The following is a 19,566-nucleotide window of genomic DNA, read 5'->3' on the forward strand; positions in this document are numbered from 1 at the left end:
AGTGAGCCACGGTGCTGGCCAGAGGTTCTGTGTTTTCACATGGCTTTCCACAAATCCCAGGCTCATCTGGCTCAGCTGGAAAGGAAAAATCCCGCTGTCACTGTTACATACTCAAAGGAGCCAAAGGAAAGCACCATTAGGAAAGGAATTCAAGGTTAAAGATAATTCTGCATAGTTTTCCTCCTACAATTATACAAATGAGATAGCTTAAATAATCATAAAACCAACCTTGTTAACCCGAGGCTGGAGCTGGGCTGCTTTCACAGCAGCTGTGGGACTAGGTTGACATAAGGAATTTTGCTAATCAGGTGTTAAAGAGGGTGACGTGCTGCATAGAATTTTGGGGCTGCCAGAAGGCTCTGTTATTTAGTAAATTTTCTTGTTGTCTGCAGCCTTTGGATGGAAGGACAAGCTTACAAAGACTTGTGCCTTTATTTGCACAGAGACCCATTTGAGTAGGGATTGTCTGTGACCTGTGACTGACCTGCTTGGATGGGGACCCTCTCGCCTTGTTCAGCCACACCGCACAGGCTGAAGTCAGTCAATTATTCCCTAGCCCAAACTGTCCAAGAAGCAGATCCCACCCCCAAAGCCACCTGAAAGTCAAGTCCTCTGGTACGTCAGCTGCCTCTGGTGAGCAGAGGGGACTGGGGCTTTAAGAGCCATTCAGTCCCGGGCCTGAACATTTCTTCCTGTTTCAAAAGTGCGAGTTCAGGTTGTTTTATTCCCGTGGTGAACCTGGTAAACAGTTATTCAGAACTGTAGCCCCCGGTCCAGAGCTGCAGTGCTTCCGCCCCCAGCAGCCAGCCCCCCCCCCCCCCCCCCCCCGGCACTGGGAACACAGAACTAGTCTCCTTGGCACTTACGTGTGCATTGTATTTGAACAAGAACATTTTGCACCTGTTGATGCAAAATGTTTTTAATTGTTCAAAGCTGTTTTCTTTGTTGATTGCCCCCTCCCCCAACTCCAGACTAAGTTGTCGGTGCTGCTCCGTGGACAGGGATGGTTTCTGCCTTTGCCTTCCTGCCCCGTGGCCGCCTGCCAACTAGAGCTCATCGACCCCTGCAGACCAAGTGTGTCAGAGGAGGGCCTGCTCACCGCCCTGGCAAAAGCACATCTTGTTGTTTGATCAAGGAGAATAGTTTTCTTTTTGCAATTCGTGCATTTTGAAGTCAGAAAGGAGGGAAGTAGGAGAAACTATTAATTTGTTGTGAATGAGATGGCGACCAAAACATCTTTCCCGTGATCTCAGCACATGCTTTAGTGAGATTGCCTGAAGACATTTAGCACAAAGTCAGTGTTTGGATGTCTGTTTTCAAATTATTGCTATCAGATGAAGAAGCAGCATCTTTAAGTCAGCCCAGTAATGAATTTGGCAATCAGAGGGGCTGACAGGTTTTTGTGGTTTTGGCATATTTCCTAATGGCTCAGGATTTCTCAGCGAGTGGTGGATCAGAAAGGAGACTTTGAAAGGGACTGTTTTGACCCAACTCCATGGAATATTTTATGAATTTTAGATGGAGCAAAGTGCTATGAGCTGTTTTCTGGAAAAGTTATAACTAATGTTTTTGGATGTCAAATGATTTCTTTAAAAAGTGATTTCTTAATTTTGACGTATTTCTGTGATGTGGTTGTTACTCTTTTTAAACAAAAATATGTATGTATGTGTATAAGGATTACAAGTGACAACTATAATTTAAAAATTAACATAAAAATCACACATTTGTTGTAAAAGTGCCAACAACTACAGTTAGTAACCCCCTTGGCCAAGTGCATTTTAGAACTGCTCTAGTCATAGCTCAGGGAGACGACTGAGTTGGACACATTCTGGAGGATCGGGGAACCAGTGTTTCAACTTCGGATTGGAAGGTTTCACCTGCGTATCTAATCAGTAGACCCTTTGCTTGGTGGAGGGCACAGCTGACATTTTCTCTAAGCGCAGAGCTATCGCCCTTGCCAGATGCACTTAAAGCAGACAGCATCTCCTGCACTCAGAGGGCCTGGCTTGCAAGAAGAAAGTGTCTCCCACTTTGTCTTGTGCAGTCCCATGGTTTGTAAGGGCTGCTCAAGAGGCATAGGCCTTCAGCGCCCCGACGGCTCAACCCCCAGGTACCCCTCATTCTGTTTCCCATCATATACAGGGCCAGCTTGGCAGCCACAGCTGTGCTTGTGTAGCAAGGTGGGTTCATTGCCAGGGGAAACAGCAGTTCTGGAACAATGGGCCCTGAGGGTGTGTGCTCCTGGAGTCCATGTGTGGAAGAGGCCTTGCTTGAAGGGCAGTGCATAGTCAGCCTTGTGCCTTCCCCCTCTCCCCCCGCTTGCCCCAGGAGTGGGTGGGACAGGCAGGAAACCACTGTCTAGAGTCGTAAAGGAAGCCTGCATCTGTTAACCCCCAGCCGAGACAGTTCAGCCAGGAATTTTTCCATCTGGATGGAATGGACTTGGATTCATGCTTAGTTTTAGTTTCTTCTCTTTGTTGTGTGTCCTAGATGACATTTTAGAAACCCTGCATCTTGCCCCCAGCCCCAGTCTTCCTCAGGCTCACCAGCACCTTCAGTGTTTTTCTGAACACATGTTGCCTTTCTGGAGCAGTGTTGCAGGGCTAGTGGCAGGAGGAGGCTGTGACTTGAATTACTCAGGTCCAGGTCTCATCCCCAAGAAATGTGGCAGATTCTTCTTTTCTCTGGGTGCTTTAGAAACAGCACAGCTCCCACATTATAGTGTTGCAGATTTGTGTTACAGCTCTTTAAGTTACAGCCTTTCCTCTCATTTTGGGTCATAGATTCTCCTCTCTGCTGAAGTCTTGTGCAGACTTGAGTTACAGCGTCTCTTCCATGCCAGGCTATTTGTCTTGTGATCATGAAGAATGAGGCACACAGACAAGAAACAGTGAGCAAGGTGAAGGAGGTTTATTTAAAGAAGCAAAGAAAGCTCCGGGCAGTTGGGACTGCCTGCCCCAAAAGGGGCTGCCCATGCTGCAAGGGTCTGCTTGTCAGAATGGCCTGGTTTGGATTTTTTTTTTAAGATTTATTTATTTATTTATTTATTTGAAAGTCAGAGCTACACAGAGAGAGGCGAGTCAGAGAGAGAGAGAGAGAGAGAGATCTTCCATCCTCTGGCTCCCTTCCCAATCAGCCACAACTACTGGAGTTGTGCAGATCTGAAGTCAGGAGCCAGGAGCCTTCTCTGGGTCTCTCCAAGGACTTGGGCCATCCTCCACTGCCTTCCCAGGCCTTAGCAGAGAGCTGTACTGGGAGCAGAGAAGCTGGGACTCGAACTGGCGCCCACATGGGATGCCAGCACTGCAGGCCGTGGCCCTACCCGCCACGCTACAGCACCAGCCTCCTGGTTTGGATTTTTATGCATTTCTGCAAAGGAAGAAGTTCACCTAATTGGTCGAGGTGTATGATAATGAGGTATTTTACGTGAATGTGATTGGTTAAGCCAGGAACCAATCAACAGTGTCCTAAGATGTTACCCAGGGACTTTAGGATGTCTGGTAGCTGCAGCAGTATCTGAAGATTACCTTGCATATGTGCCTCCCTTCTCGGGCTCCTGGAGGGTTGTATACCATCTATGTTTCTTCCTTTCCTTTCCAGGGGCCCCTGGAGTCCCTGTCAGTGGCTCTAAACTCTTAAGACCTTGCCTGCCTTGTCGTTGGCAATGATGAAGGGCTAATGACGTGGCCGACAGGAGGCTCCGGACACCTCTCGGGGTTGTTTGTCTGAAAGACTGCCCGGTTCAGCCTGTAACCATCTGGGGCTTCAGATTGTCTGATGGCTTCTCCTTTGCACATTGTTGCCTCTCTCTTGACCCCGCCCATAAGAAACATTTGTTTTCCTTTGGGATCCTTGCAACACACACATTTCCTCTCAGATAGAGGCCATTCAGGACTACACAGTTGGTGGTCTCGGGTACCAGTGTCGGGGCAGCAGCTGTGTCCACAAATTTACAGAATGTAGAAGTTGTCAAGGCCCTGGAGATAATGTTCTCAGAAGCGGCCATGTGATAGGTGAGGAGCCTGAGTGGTGTGCTCGGCGGGAGAGGAATGCGTGACAACTGCCGAGCGTAACTTGGCTGATATGAGACATCTTCTGCCGAGTGCCGGCTTCAGAGGAGCTGCTGACCCGTGAGTCAGCCTCCAGCCTACGGCTGACCCCCGGGAGGGGCAGCAGGACGTGCCAACCCCGTAGTGCCCATCTTGGGCCTCGCGTCACATTTGGTTGTGGTCCTTGGAGAAGCAGGAATGTTCTGTACCTTTGAGTGCACGTGTCTGTCTAACAAGGGCGCCCCAGAGCAGCTGGAGGCGTTCTGCCCAGGTCAGGTGGAGATGCCAAACTGCAGGGTACTGCAGAGACAGGGAGAGATGCTGGCGGTGGTTGGGAAAAGGTCTGTTCCGGAACCTTTACAAATGAGAACCTCAGAGAACTTTGATTCTGCTTCCTTTGAACTGCACCCGATTATATGGCAACCCTGGAAGGACTGACCTGAGAATCAGCCTTGCTTTAAGGGTTCTGTGCCTGCAGTCCCCCCACATCAGCTCTGGGCTGATGCTTGGTCATTTCTGGGTTACCTGACTTTTGCTGCAGTCTTCCCAGTGCAGCCGGCACGACAGCATGGCCTGCAGATCTGCTCATGGGAGGGCACGTTCCCAGCACCCCAGGGAAGCGGCAGCATGGCACAGAACTCTCAGGAGTCCTTCTGACAAAGGAGGGTCTTTGTCTCTGACAGCCGCTGTGGCACTGAGGACCTAAAGTCAGCTGGGGCTCTTGGGCTTAAGGAACGTACATCAGGGCTTCAAACGATTCCTGTCTGCAGCAAAGGCTGGGGCCGAGCTCAGCAGGGCTGCCCTTAATGAGATCTCTGCTGTTGGCATCAGCCTCCACACTCTGAGCGAGCAGCTTTGGGAAAGCCTGCAGTGGAGTGTGCTGCAAAAGGCTAGTCTTAAAAATCAAAAGAAATGGGGTTTAAGTTTGTGTGTTTGCAAGAAAATGTCATGATCTATTTGATGTAAATAGGGAAAATTTGGCAAATTTGAGAATGCAGTTGCTCTATAATATATAGGTTAAGATACTTCGTATGTTACAAATGATACAATCATTGTTATTTATTAAGCATCAACTGGGTAGTTTATTACATAAAGAATGAGACCACATATTTTCTGAGATAAAAATGCCTTTTGAAGGAATATGTTATAAATATATATAATTTATATAATAGAAGATAATGCTGGGGCCAGCGCCATGGCTCACTTGGCTAATCTCCGCCTGAGGCGCCAGCATCCCATATGGGTGCTGGTTCTAGTCCCGGCTGCTCCTCTTCCGGTCCAGCTCTCTGCTGTGGCCCGGGAGGGCAGTGGAGGATGGCCCAAGTGCTTGGGCCCTGCAGCCGCATGGGAGACCAGGAGGAAGGGCCTAGCTCCTGCAGTGCGCCGGCTGTAGCGGCCATTTTGGGGGGTGAAACAATGGAAGGAAGACCTTTCTCTCTGTTTCTCTCTCTCACTGTCTGTAACTCTACCTCTCAAATAAATAAATAAAATCTTAAAAAAAAAAAGATGATGCAAAGTTATTTTTTATTTGGCTTTGGAATTCATTATGATTTTTTGAAGGAAAGAGTGTCTTTTTCAGTTGTTTATGGTTAATAATAATAAAAATACTTTTGTGTTTCTTTTATACTCAAGTTTGTGATTTTTTTTTAAAAAGGGCTATTATTTATTTAACGTATATGAGTGAGAGAGAGAGAGAGAGAGAGATCTCCAATCTACTGGTTTAGTCTCCAAATGCCTGCAGAAGCTGGGCCTAGGTCAGGCCAAAGCCAGGAGCCAGGAACTCCATCTGGGTCTGCCATGTGGGTGGCAGGGAATTGAGGACTTGGGCCGTCACCTGCTGCCTCCCAGTGTGTGCATTGCAGGAAGCTGGTATTGGGAGCAGGCATACCTGATGCAGGCATTCCAAGTGTCTTCTTAACTGCACAGCAAATGCCCACCCCACTTACGCACTTTGAACTGACGAGTGAGTGGTGGAGGATGAAAAGCAAGGGAACCCCTGAACCTGAAAGAGGGAGCACAGAGGAGCCGCTTAGAGATGAACGTTTCAGTGTGAAAAATCTGAAAAGCAGCGAATTGTTACCCTGGTGTGTTACCTTTTCAGTATTTTAACCTTAAAAAAGACTTTGCCTTAAAATACCCGAGAGGAGTTTAACTTAGAAGTCAAGCGGTTTACCTTGCCTCATAGTGGTGGAATTTCACAGTGAAAAACTGAGGAGCCCCATTGGTCTAGCATCTTACGATGGCAGTGGATGGCGGAACACGTGCACAGGGAGGATCCCATGGTGAGCTGGGAGGCAGAGAGGATTCGTGCTCGGCTCATAGAATCAGCCCTCAGATACCTGCTGGGGGCAAGTCTCCAGGGACCAAAAGGCCTCCCCCCAGGTGTTCTGCCCAGATGTAATAATTGAATAACACTTAGGTCACCAATTATTAAGATTAATTCATTTACAGTTAAGACTTTGGGGCTTAAACTTTTGCATGATTTTGGAGTGCCAAATTCTGTTCAACCCATACAGCAGGTACCTGAGAATCCGCGCTATCCTTTCCAGAAGAGTTAGAGATGTAGCTGCTGACAGAAGATTGGTTTGCCTTTGGAGAAAGCTGGAATGCGTGGTCCCCCTGAGAGGTGAGACTGTCTGTGCTGTCAGAGCTCCTCAGTGAGACTGGGGAGGAGGAACACAAACACTGGGTTTGCTGGGCATGGGCCAAGAGCATAGGCAGATTCAGTGGGTAAACCTGAGGCCTCTGGGTCTGGTTGCATGGAGTAGTGACTCAGAAGGAAGAATTTTCTGTAGGACAGAATAGGTTGGACCCAGACTGGGCCACCACGCGTAGCAAGAGGAACCCAGAAGTGGGATTTGGCAAATCCAAGTTGGTCAAAAACCAGGAAGTGTTCAGATTTACAGCAGGAGCAGAGGAGCCTATGTGGTGGGTAGGCAGAATTCTGATGGATATTTGGGATAATTGGATGCTGTTTATGTTGGCTTTTAAGTCAGCTGCCATTTAACTAAGTGCCTCTGAGGGCTTTTAGAGCAGCTTTTAACAAAAAAAGAGGAGTTACCCGGGTAAGATACAGGATCAAGAGATGAAAGCCGTAGTTCATTTTATCCTAAAAGGATTTTTGCTTTTAGTGAAAGTGGAGTAGCTTACAGACCAGTTTTCTGTGCAAAGTTTTAGAGAACCTGGACAAAGTGGCCAGGGCTGGAAGGACCAGGATCCTGAAGGAGAGGGGATCATGGATGAAGCCTGGCTTTCCAAGATGCCTTTCCCCTTACTGTGCTTGCTGGTTCCTAAGGGACTTGTGGGTGGAGAGGCAAAGACACTTTAACAAAAGTGGTGTCAGAAAATCTGAGACCATGCATAGAGCTTTGGGAGGATTTATGGAGCTGGGAGACAAAACTAGGGGATTTAGCTGTGAAGGCAGTGTGGAACAGGCAGCAGGGAAGAACACTAAGGTGAGCCTGCTGCTCTGCACTGCTGTTCTCTGTAGGGGATTCGCTGCTGAGTTGATATCTCAGGGGTTCTGATGCAAAGAGAAGGCCACTCTCAAAGCCTGGGAGACTGAACTGGCAGGGTCAGGGAGGAGCTGCGGGAAGCATCCTGACTTCTTATGAGGGCCTGGCCCTGACTGAGGAGTAGGAAATTTGAACCTGAAATGGGCAACCTTCCTAAAACACTGAAACACAGCTTTGAACCTGTTTACTTTAGTTCTCTAATTATTACTGTAGTAATTTGTCCTTGTACTGTTTATCAGAAATCAAAAGCAAATTCTCTCTGAAGATTGTAACATTTGCGAGAGCGTCAAATTATCTGATTAGTTTTCTTTTATTTATTTATTTATTTGACAGATAGAGTTAGAAAGTGAGAGAAAGAGACAGAGAGAAAGGTCTTCCTTCCATTGGTTCACTCCCCAAATGGCTGCTATGGCCGGCGCACTGCACCGATCTGAAGCCAGGAGCCAGGTGCTTCTTCCTGGTCTCCCATGCGGCTGCAGGGCCCAAGCACTTGGGCCATCCTCCACTGCCCTCCCGGGCCACAGCAGAGAGCTGGACTGGAAGAGGAGCAACAGGACTAGAATCCAGCGCCCATATGGGATGCTGGCGCTGCAGGCAGAGGATTAACCAAGTGAGCCACGGTGCTGGCCCCCTGGTTAGTTTTCTTAAAATTTTTAATTTATTATTTATTAGAGAGTTGGAGAGAGCGTGCTCCTGTCCACTGGGTTACCACCTCCCAAGTGCCCTCAATGGCCAGGACTGGGTCAAGCCAAAGCCAGGAGCTGGGAACATTCCAGTGCAGGTCTCCCACGTGGGTGGCAGGGATTCAAGTCCTTGAGCCATCACCTGCTGCTTGTGAGGGTCATACTGGCAGGAAGCTAAAGTCAGAAGTGTAACTTGAGTGTCTCACCTGGAGTCTTAACCACTAGGCCAGTGCCTGCCCCACATCTCACTGGTTTAGATGCACACTGACTACTGTCCAAAAGAAACTTGACAAGAATGCCAGGAAATATTGCCATATCATTAAAATAAGAAGAAGAAAGGGAAAAAGCACATAAAAAATGATGATGGAAATGGCAGTAGGTGATGTAGACACTGGAATAGTCAGCTATGGATCTAAAAAGCATGGTCATTAATATAGTCAAGAAAGTAGATGACCAGATGGAAAATTTCCCAAGTAAAACAGAATGAGTGAAAAAGACTTAAGTGGAAATTCTGGGAGTGAAAAATACAATGACTGAAATGAGGAATTAAATAGATTGAATAGCAAATTGGACATAAGATATCAACAAACTTTTTAATGTAAGTAAATTTTTAAAAAGTAAGGAGTGAAACAGAGAAAAGAGAAATGGGGAAATAGAGAAGAAATAATAAGAGCCATAGAGACATGATGAAAAGGCCCAAATTCTGCAAATGAAGGGAACAGTGACAAGTGAGAGGGCGAAGAGGCAGTATTCGAAATGATGCAGACCAAGGTTTCTCCCAAGAAGCTTTGCCAACTCTGGATGTGTTCAATACGGAGAAGACCACACCTGACTCATACATTGTGAAACTGAAGCACAAAGAGGAAGTGTTCAAGTCAGAGCAGAACATTGCCATCAAGGGATAGCTGGAGGACTGACCACTGACTTTTCAACAAAAACAATGGAAATCAGAAGACAATGAAATGACAGTTTCTGCAGTTACGAAAGAAAGTGATTGTCTACCTAGGATTCTATTTGCAGTGAAAAGATCGTTCAAAAATGAAAACAACCAAAGGAAGTTTTCAAGCAAACAAAAGCAGAGAGACCTTGTCTTCAGAAGACCTGCAGTAGAAAAAAGGCCAAAGGGAAGTCTTCAGGCCAACAGAAACATGGGCCTGGATGGAAACTTGAAATATAGGAAGGACAGAAGAGCAACGAAAGCAATAAAGGACATGAGCGCTGACTGCAGAACAACAGTGTCTGTGGGGGTGTGCTAGAAGTAGAAGTAGAAGTAAATTACATGATGGTAGCATGAGGGCTGGGGGTGGAGTGCAGATCCTACCACTGTCCAACAAACTGCTGATGAACTAATTTCTCTTAGACTCTGGTAAGTTAGGGGGCACGTGGTCATCTCCAGAGTCAACACTGCAACAATAGTCGTGTGTAATTAGCATTTTAATAGGAGGCGGGAGATTGAAATGATGAGTTACTCAGGAATCCAAAAGAAAATCAGAAAGGAGAGATACAGAAACACAACAGATAGGACACACTGAAAACAAATAGCAACACAGTCATTTTTCACTCATATAATTACATAAAATGCAACTGGATAATAATAGACAGAGGGTGTCAATCTGGATAGTTAAAATTGTCTGCTGCTTGCAGTAGACATCCGTTAGATGAAAGAATAGAGAAGGGGTGAAAGTAAAAGCATGGAAGAAGACACAGGATGCAAACACATCAGCCGAAAGGCAGCTGGGGTAGCTATGATGCCAAACATCACAAAAGTAGACTTTAAAGCAAGGGTCAATGATAAAGATATTTATCAAAATGACAAAAAGTCAGTTCTCAGGGAAGCAGTGTTCCTTAAATTGCCACCGAGAGATATTCCGTAAATCTCACCCAGATGTGCCCTAAGCCCTTGGGGAGTTTCAGTCGGTGGACTCCTGACTTCTACCCACAAGTGTGGTGTACATGTCCCCAAGAGATTTGATGGAAAGTGCTCACCTGATCAACTACTCAGATGATTGTTTTTTCTTTTTTTAAGATTTATTTTATTTATTTGAACGACAGAGTTACAGAGAGAGGTAGAGACAGAGAGAGAGGTCTCCCATCCACTGGTTCACTCCCCAGATGGCCGCAACAGCTGGAGCTGCACTGATTTGAAACCAGGAGCCAGGAGCTTCTTCTGGGTCTTCCACGAGGGTGCAGGGGCCCAAGGACTTGGGCCATCTTCTACTGCTTTCCCAGGCCGTAGCAAAGAGCTGGATCAGGAGAGGAGCAGCTGGGTCTTGAACTAGCACCCATATAGGATGCCGGCGCTTCAAGCCAGGGCTTTAACCCGCTGCACCGCAGTGCTGGCCCAGATGACTGTTTTTTCTAGAAGAGTGTTTCATGTTTGTCTGATTTCACTTTGATGGATTTAGATGACATTTTAAAAATATATTTATTTATTTATTTATTTGAAAGGCAGAAAGACACACACAGATGGCAGAATCTCCCATCTGCTGCATTCCCCAAATGCCTCAATGGCCGGGACTGGGCTAGGCTGAAACTAGGAGCTCAGAACTACATCCAGGTCTCCCACATGGCTGGCAGGGGCCCAAGCACTTGGAGCATCTTCTGCTGCTTCTCCAGGTGCATTAGCAGGGACCTGGATTGCAAACAGAACAGCCAGTCTCGAACTGGCACTCCATATGGGATGCCTGCATTGCAGGTGGTGGCTTAACCTGCTGTGCCACAATGCCGACCCCATAGGTAGAATTTTTCACTGGAAGACATCCATCACTTAAACATTAAAAATTGAAATGGATTATCCTCCATCTTTTTAATGTGTGTGTAACACAGATTGGTTGAGCCACTGTTGCTATAACTGTATAGTTTCTCTGGTGCCTGTAGAAGAACTTGTTGAACTATATTTATTGAACATGGAAAATGTTGAATTAAAGAAAAGCAAGTTGCAAAACAGTGTGTACACTGTGATCCCACTTCAGTTGAAAATGTATATATTTATTCATATAGGAAAAAAATCTGGAAGAATATACAAAAAATAAGTAATGTTTCTGTCTGAATAATGGGATTATGGATGATTTTATCATTTTTTCTTTTCTGTACTTTTTATATTCTCCAATAAACATTTATTGTACAATGAAAATAAAAGCTATTTAAGAATGAAAACTTCATTATAGGAAAACAGCTATTTCTTTCTGCCAGGGGAGTCTCTCTTTTTAAAGGCTTTGTGAGTGTACACCTGAATTTCATACCAGGTTTCGTGTTCTCCTCTTGATGTCATTTGGAGTTGACTTTTCCATTCTGAGATGTAGTGACTTGGTCACTTGGTCAGTGAACCTTGCTATCCTTGTGTGCACTGTTAAGGCACTGTCAGCACTAGGCGTGTTCTCTCCTGCAGAGGTGAGGCCATACCACCTGGAGCCCCCTACCTGTGAGGCAGTACCACTCCCTGCTGCCACTTATGCCTGTGGCCAACTCTGATTTCTGGGAATGAGAATAAACTCATGGTGAACCACACGTGTGTTCTCGAAAACTGAATAAATGCCCATTAGTGAGGCTACGCGTGCGCGCGCGCGCGCGTGTGTGTGTGTGTGTGTGTGTGTGTGTGTTTCATTTGAATTTAACCTGGCACTGTATAACTGTGGGAACCTGAACACCACTTTCAATATGAGGTTAGGTATTCCGTGATTCCAGAGCCAATGGAGGAAGGGCCAGTGACATCTCCACGTATCTGTCTGTGGTGCTGTGGTGCTGTGGTGCTGGCTGTGCCACGGGCCCAGGTTTTGTGGGGGATAGGGATTCCCCAGCTGGATTTATTCCAACTTCTCGTGTCTGCCTCAGAGAGGAATTCAGAGCCGAGACATAGATGAAGTGCAGGAGCGGAAGCAGGATTTATTTAAAGAGATTAAAGGGATAGTACACGCTCAGAAGTGAATGCGGGAGAATCCCAGGCACCCGTGTGTGGCTGCCCCCTTTTTTGGGTAGGGGTCGTGTCCTCATTGAATATACAGAGGAGGTGGAGTTTGGGTGGGGTTCAGTGCACATGATGATCCTGGGAAGGATCCATGCAGTCTTCACATGAAGCGCAGCATACACGTGTTCATCATGGCGTCTTCATGGTGGAGGAGGCCCGGGTGCATCACGGGATGGTGGGTGTGATGAATTAGCGTGTAAGGGGGTGGACTTTTTAGCAGTGCAGAGCTGAGGTACAGAGGCTCTGGAATCCTGTTGGCTCCTATGTTCACTAACCCCCTGCCCAGCCCACAGCACAGGGAGGAACTTGGTGTTGAAGCTCCTGTCTGATGGGCTGTTGGTGAATATGAGTGACGCTGCAGTCACCCATGGTAGCTTTGTGGTAGGTTGTGTTTCCCCTTCCCTGTTGGCTCAGTGTCCCTGTTCTTCTCTCTGGGGCATTGGAAGCTTGCCATTTAGCCTCCTCTCTCCTGGTATCTCACCTCCTGGAGCAGGGGTTCACACTTAATCCAGTAAAGCTCTTTGTATGCAAATGATGGAGGAAAATCACTTCCTTTGTAAAATAATGGTTTTATTGATTAGGTAGCCTGGCCCTGGCTCAGCTGTGCATCCACCCTGGCTTGGAGTCCTGGGAGGACTCATCCATTGCACAAGGTTTTCAGATGCTGAGTGAAGAAAGCCTATGATTTCAGAGAGAAGGATGAATACTTGTAATAGGAACCCAGACTCTTCCTGGACTCAGAGCCTACTGCTTCTGTTAAGGCATCAGGCCATGAAGTGCGTGAACCCCTGCACTGCTCAGTTTTAAGAAATGCCGCTGCGGCTCTTCCTGTGAAGCCCTTTACCCTGGGTGCAGACTTCCTGTGCATGGATCACTGCTCCTCTCTCTGCTACCACCTTCAGTCCACGTGGACTTTCCGGTTTACACAAGCACAGATTCCTTCTATAAAGAAGCCGCAAGAGGCGTCGTTCGTCCCAGTTCATCGGCAGGAAACAGAAGTGTTCCAAGGCGGAGCGGCCTGCCCAGGTCCACAGCTGCTGAGTGTGGGCCAGGGCAGTGCCCAGGCTTTCTCTTTGGTTCGATGGTATTTTGTTTGCAGCTGCCCCTCTGCTTCCCTGGCCTTTGGAGGATCAGGAAAGGTAGAGTTTTAGAAGCTGATGGAGCCAGGACTTGAAGTTTCCCTTCAGGAAATTATTGAGACACTTGTTAAGTTAAATTCAGTTTTGCTCCCTCAAGTTATTACAGGATGACATTTTCATTGTGGGTTTTTTTTTTAAGATTTATTTTATTTATTAATTTGACTTAAATTGGTTATCACTCCCCAGATGGCTGCAATGGCCACAGTTGGGCCAAGCCAATGCCAGGAGCCTGGAACTCTATCCTGGTCTCCCACATGGGTGCAGGGGCCCTGGCACTTGGGCCATCTTTCAATGCTTTTCCCAGGCCAGTAGCAGGGAGCTGGATCTGAAGTGGAGCAGCCGGGACTTAAACTGGCCCCATATGGGATACCAGCCTAGCAGGTGGTGGCTTAACCACCTTTTTTTAATTTTTAATTTGCTTTTAATTTATGACCAATGATACTGGCTTTTTGTTGATGGTAGTCATATAAATTGTCCTTTTTTTTTTGACAGGCAGAGTTAGACAGTGAGAGAAAGAGAGAGAGAGAGAAAAGTCTTCCTTCCGTTGGTTCACTCCCCTAATGGCTGCCACGGCCAGCGCGATGCGCCGATCCGAAGCCAGGAGCCAGGCCCTTCTTCCTGGTCTCCCATGTGGGTGCAGGGCCCAAGGACTTAGGCCATCCTCCACTGCCATCCCGGGCCACAGCAGAGAGCTGGACTGGAAGAGAAACAACCAGGACAGAATCCGGCGTCCCAACCGGGACTAGAACCCAGAATGCCAGCGCCACAGGCGGAGGATTAGCCTTGTGAGCCTTGGCGCCAGCCATAAATTGTCCTTTTAAACAAACTTATTTTCAGTCAAAAGACTGACTTGAATTGTAGAAACATGATCAGTAAATAGCACAGAAGGCCTGTACATATCAAAACCACGAAGAAGGCCCTTTAGTGGCTGAAAGTCTGGAGACCCTGACTAAGATGGCCTTTCAGTGTGTGCATGATTGGCACCTGGCTCTGAAACTGGTGTGATTTCATGCTCAGGTCATGAGACATTCGTGATTTTATAATAAAAATCTTTTTGACCCAAATGCTCCCAAATGGAAGAAGGAATGAAAAGTAAAGCAAAAAAAAAAAAAAAAAAAGTATGATTCATTGACCATAAAAATGTTTTGCTGTGACTTGGAAACAATGTTTTGTTGTGAATTGGAAGCCAGTCACCTCTGACGGTGCTGAGATTTCAGCCGGGTGATAGGATGATGATGCATTTCATTATACATCTCATTAGAAGCTCTTCTGTAGCTTTACATAGCTTTTCTGTTTTCAAGAGAGGATGCTGTGCCTTTGATGGAAAAAGAATCGTTAAATCCTTAGCTGCATCTCTGACTTGGGCAACTCTGCTTTCAAGTTTATATTAATCTAATTAGGCGGAGATGAAGTCCTGTTTTGACATAATCTTTTTTTAAAGAAATTTTGAAAATGTTTATTTTCATCTACTTGAAAGGCAGAGTGACAGATAGATCTAATCTTCTGTCCACTGGTTCGCTCCCATGCACAGAGCAGCCATGACTGGGCTGGGCCAAAGTCAGGAGGCTAGAACTCAATCCGGGCGTCCCACATGGTGGCAGGTGCTCAGGCACTGGAGCCCCTTCTGGTGCTCCCCTAGGGGCATTAGCAGGAGGTTGGATTGCAAGCAGAGGCGGCGGCAGGCCGCCATCCCAGGTACTCCAGTATGTGATGCGGGCATCCCAAGCTGTGGCTGAACGGGCTGTGCCACAAACCCTGCCCCTGTTGCGTCTTTATTTAGACTTGTCTGTTGCTTCTGGCCCAAGAGGGAGCCCTATGAACTAAGGCATCTCAGACGAGGGAGGGGTCTGCTGCTTGCCTTGTAGGATTGCACTGGGAACAGTGCTCCTGAACCCCTTCATGCAGTTCCTGGTGGATGAATGAATTGGCCAGGGGTGACCCTGACTCTGCCTGAAGCCTTCCAGGAACAGAGAACTCCCTACCTAAGAAGGTGGCACTGTCCTATTTCTGGACAACTCTAATTTTGGAAACCTCTTTATATGGAGCTGAAAAAATCCGTCTGCAAGTCGCGCTGCGTAGGCTCCGTAAAGGCTTGAGGAACGCTGCTCCCTGCTGTGACATGGCCCAGGTGGGAAGCAAGGTGATACTGAGCTGGTGGAGCATGTGTCTCCACCTCAGTGTGCTTTGGCGTTGCCCCCAGTGTCAGGTAGACTGTGTTCAAGTTCAGCTCGGAGATTCCAAGCCTAACAGGATGTTGTGGGTTCCCCATTGGGATTTCCTGCACATGGGCCCCTTTCAGTTGCTGGCCGTGCAAGCCTTGCTTGTGTCTGCAGCTGACCTGATTTCAGTGAATCAGTGGGGAAGAGTCAGTGGGAAGTAGTGAGTAAATGAACTGCTTTAGGGAGCCAGAACGAGTTTAGCGGAACAGGGCTTGAGATATACTTGATTCGGCAGCTGCTTTTTCATAGCCCCCTTTGGTCCTCCTCTCATCATGCAGAGGGTGTTCATTTCTTTTTCTTTCTTTCTTTCTTTCTTTCTTTCTTTCTTTCTTTCTTTCTTTCTTTCTTTCTTTCTTTCTTTCTTTCTTTCTTTCTTTCTTTCTTTCTTTCTTTCTTTCTTTTTCAGGCAGAGTTAGAGAAAGAGAGAGACAGAGAGAAAAGTTTTCCTTCTGTTGGTTCACCCCCAAAATGGCCAATACGACCGTCGCGCTATGCCGATCCGAAGCCAGGAGCCAGGTGCTTCCTCCTGGTCTCCCATGCGGGTGCAGGGCCCAAGCACTTGGGCCATCCTCCACTGCTTTCCTGGGCCACAGCAGAGAGCTGGACTGGAAGAGGAGCAACCGGGACAGAATCCGGCACCCTGACCGGGACTAGAACCTGGGGTGCCGGCACTGTAGGTAGAAGATTAGCCAAGTGAGCCGTGGTGCCGGCCGAGGGTGTTCATTTCTATCTACAGGATCCTCGGGGGTTCTGAGAGGGTGCACTCCCCAGTCTCGCCTGCCCCAGCAGACAGACTCTTCCCTGAAGGTCAGGTTCGTGTTCTGTTCCCACACCTCTGGGTCTGCCCACCAGGAGCTGCTTCTCATCTCAGTAGTCTGCTCGTGTGGTGGCTTCCTTCTGAAAGGTATCCCTGTGACTTCAGCTGTAGCAGCAGACAGTTCAGATCGTGTCTGCAGGCCTGGAAAAGTGTGATGCTGGAAAATCATCATTCATTTGGCCGTTAGCGGCAATTCAGTTTTTCTCTTTTGCACTCTGTTAAGCTCCCTCAGTTTTTAAGTGCTTGTTGACTGCTCTGAAATAGTTTCTTTGTGTTTTCCAGGCGATTTTACAGCTGTTGTATTTGGATAATTACAATGGTGCCTCTTCTTCCAAAGATAATGTACAAGAATAAACACAGAAACTTAAAATCCTTATTTGCGAAGACAGCAGTTGAAAGTGCCTGTTGTTATATCTAGAAGGGTTTTTATATATATTAAAAAAAATACTAGCTGTGCTCGCTTCTTTTAGTGAAACGTGGGAGCATTGACTTACAGTATAGAAAAGTTTAAGAGGAAAACCAAGAGGTACAGTCAGATTCTGTGTTGTAGTCTCCACACTTAACGTAATCTGACAGTTACTGCTCTCTGAAAAATGCAGGTGTGTTTTCCTCTTTAATCTTTCTTTTATATAAGGAATTGTATTTCAAACCTGGTTTTAAACATGGAGCTCACTTCCTTTTGTACGCAGCTTTAGATATCCCGATCAGTTTGCGGATGATGTAAATTTGCATCCTGTCAAGGCTTCCACTCCCCGTGCTTCTTCTTCATTGTGAAGTCAGTAGCATCACCTCTTTGAATTGCCACTTTTCCGAAGCCTGCTTGTTGGGGAACCAGTTGGCAAGAGGAGCAGTAGGAAGAAAGCTCCTTTCCTTCAAAGGACAAAGCTTGGGAAAAGCTTTGCCTTTGTTCTTTAGAAATATATATATCTTTATACAGTTTAATGTCTCTGCATACATCTTCTTTGTGTGTTTGCCTTCGCCAGTGGAATGTCTTTCTTATGAGAACCTCCTGGAAGTGAGATCTTGCACCATAAAAATGGTGAAGGACTGGCAATCAGGAGAGGAATGGCAGCTTTAAACAGAATAATGATTTAATGCAAAGATTGTATGGCTGCATCAGTTTTTGTGTCCCAAGCAGGAAATAGAAAGTAAATATGTTAAAGCTTTTTTCTCTTCTCTTGCTCCAAAATCAGGCCCTCCGCTGGCAGAACCAGGACTAGAATGAGGTGCCACATTTAAGGAATAATCAAAAATGCAAAAACAAACCCCACAAATCCTCCAGTAGTTAAGGTCCACAATATTTTAATGTAATATCTTATAAAATAAAAAATCTGATAAAATTCCACAGCAAACAAAGTCTTCAGTCTTGGGAATGATATTTAATGTAGATAGGTGTGGGGAGCAACTCGGACTAGACTGTTACTGGAATTAAGACTTATTCTATGCATCTGCTCTCCCACAATATGGCGCTGAGAAGGGAGTAACAACTTCTATGCAGCTGCCTCTCGCCAACTTGAGTGATGACCTGCAGGAGCTGATCCTGCTCCTGATTGGAGGAGAGCAGCGTACTAGGCGTGTGGGTAGCAGAGTTGGGATTGGTGGAAGAGGACTATAAAGGAGGAGAGAGACAACATGCACCGGGAACATCTATCTGAAGGAACACCTGTGCAGCCCCCGAGAGAGCCGGTCGGCGGTGTGCCGCTCTCCCGTGGAAGTGGGGAAAGTGGCAGGGGGAACCGCCCTTCCACGGAGGTGGAAGGGACGGTAGCCAACCCGGGAAGAACCAGCGGCAAACCTGGGGAGGGCCGAGCAGACAAAAGAACAGCGCAGGGTCCTGTGTCGTTCCTCCACGAAGACGGGGAGCGACAGATAGGATCTAAGAGTTTCCAGTGAGTATTTGAGAATAATTTATTAACCTTCTCCTAGTGTTGTCATTCCTTAGTGAGGTTTCCATCATATAGAAGAAAAGAGTCAAGTTCGGGGAAGGAGATAATCTTTAAAGAAATCATCCAAGTTAGTATACCATGTCTTGAAGATGAATTATATGTAATTAATCTCTGTTAACCATATTGGGTTCTCATGTATATTTCTTTGACAAGGTTCTGGGGTAATTTAATTTATGGAGTATCTACTCTGTGTAAAGAATGCAAGGGCAGAAGTGGAGGAGACCGAGAAGCCTGGCTTTCGGTTTGAGCCTGCTGATTTTGAGTTGATGGTGGGAGTGGCATCCTCAGGTGGTAACAGAGCACAGCCAGACGCATCTCCCAACCTGTGAAGTGAGACTCCCAGTCATGGGTGGATCTCCGTGGGAGATTGGTGCTAGAGTTTTGAGACTGAGAGCAAGACCTCAAGAGATGGAAAGATCTGGAGCATGCAGTAGGCCTGTGAGAAGGCTTTACTCAAAACTCAGCCCGGCCTAACCCAGCCCAGTGGAGTCGTAGGTCGCAAACCAGCAGGCACCAACTCCTCCCCTCATCCTGTGGACCACCTTGTTAAAAGAGAGGTTGAAGCACTCGCTGCGTGGCCTCATTCATGTTGACTTCAGCAACCGTGGACTTCTAGTTACTCTTCTTGAAACTGCTGGGTGCTTAGGGGCTAAGTGTAGTTTCCTTATCTACACAACGGAGATAGACAGTAGATTTTGCAGGGTTGCATGTGATTAAACGAGACTAAGCGGTTAAAAAGTGCAACACAGCAGGTGTTGAAGTAACAGGTAGAGTCTTATCTTTATCATTATTACTATCAATAATACACGGTCTCCTAGGTAGGTGCCCATTTCCACCTTTGTTTACTGGGGAATCATCTCCTGTTCTTGGAAGCCATCATCTGTGTGTGTGTGTGTGTGTGTGTGTTTTTTTTTTTTTTTTTTTTTTTTTTACAGATCAATTTATTTATTTATTTGAAAGTCAGAGTTACATGGGGCCTGTGCCATGGCTCACTTGGTTAATCCTCCGCCTGTGGCGCCAGCATCCCATGTGGGCGCTGGGGTTTTAGTTGCTTCTCTTCCAGTCCAGCTCTCTGCTGTGGCCCAGGAAAGCAGTGGAGGATGGCCCAAGTGCTTGGGCCTTGCACCTGCGTGGGAGACCAGGAGGAAGCACCTGGCTCCTGGCTTCAGATCGGTGCAGCGCCGGCCATACCGGCCATTTGAGGAGTGAACCAGTGGATAGAAGACCTTTCTTT

The 19,566-nt window shown here is 46.9% G+C and overlaps 1 protein-coding gene across 1 annotated transcript in view; it reads left to right on the forward strand.

Annotated features, from left to right (window-relative positions):
• LOC127492483 (translation initiation factor IF-2) overlaps positions 1 to 19,566 on the forward strand; it is a 178,499-nt gene that overhangs the window by 102,766 nt on the left and 56,167 nt on the right. The window contains exon 6 of the mRNA XM_070049820.1: positions 6,566 to 6,675. Within this exon, the coding sequence (XP_069905921.1) occupies positions 6,566 to 6,675 (110 nt within the window). The remainder of the gene's footprint in view (positions 1 to 6,565; positions 6,676 to 19,566) is intronic.

The sequence above is a fragment of the Oryctolagus cuniculus genome, chromosome 10, assembly GCF_964237555.1.
Source record: "Oryctolagus cuniculus chromosome 10, mOryCun1.1, whole genome shotgun sequence".
Classification (NCBI taxonomy): domain Eukaryota; kingdom Metazoa; phylum Chordata; class Mammalia; order Lagomorpha; family Leporidae; genus Oryctolagus; species Oryctolagus cuniculus.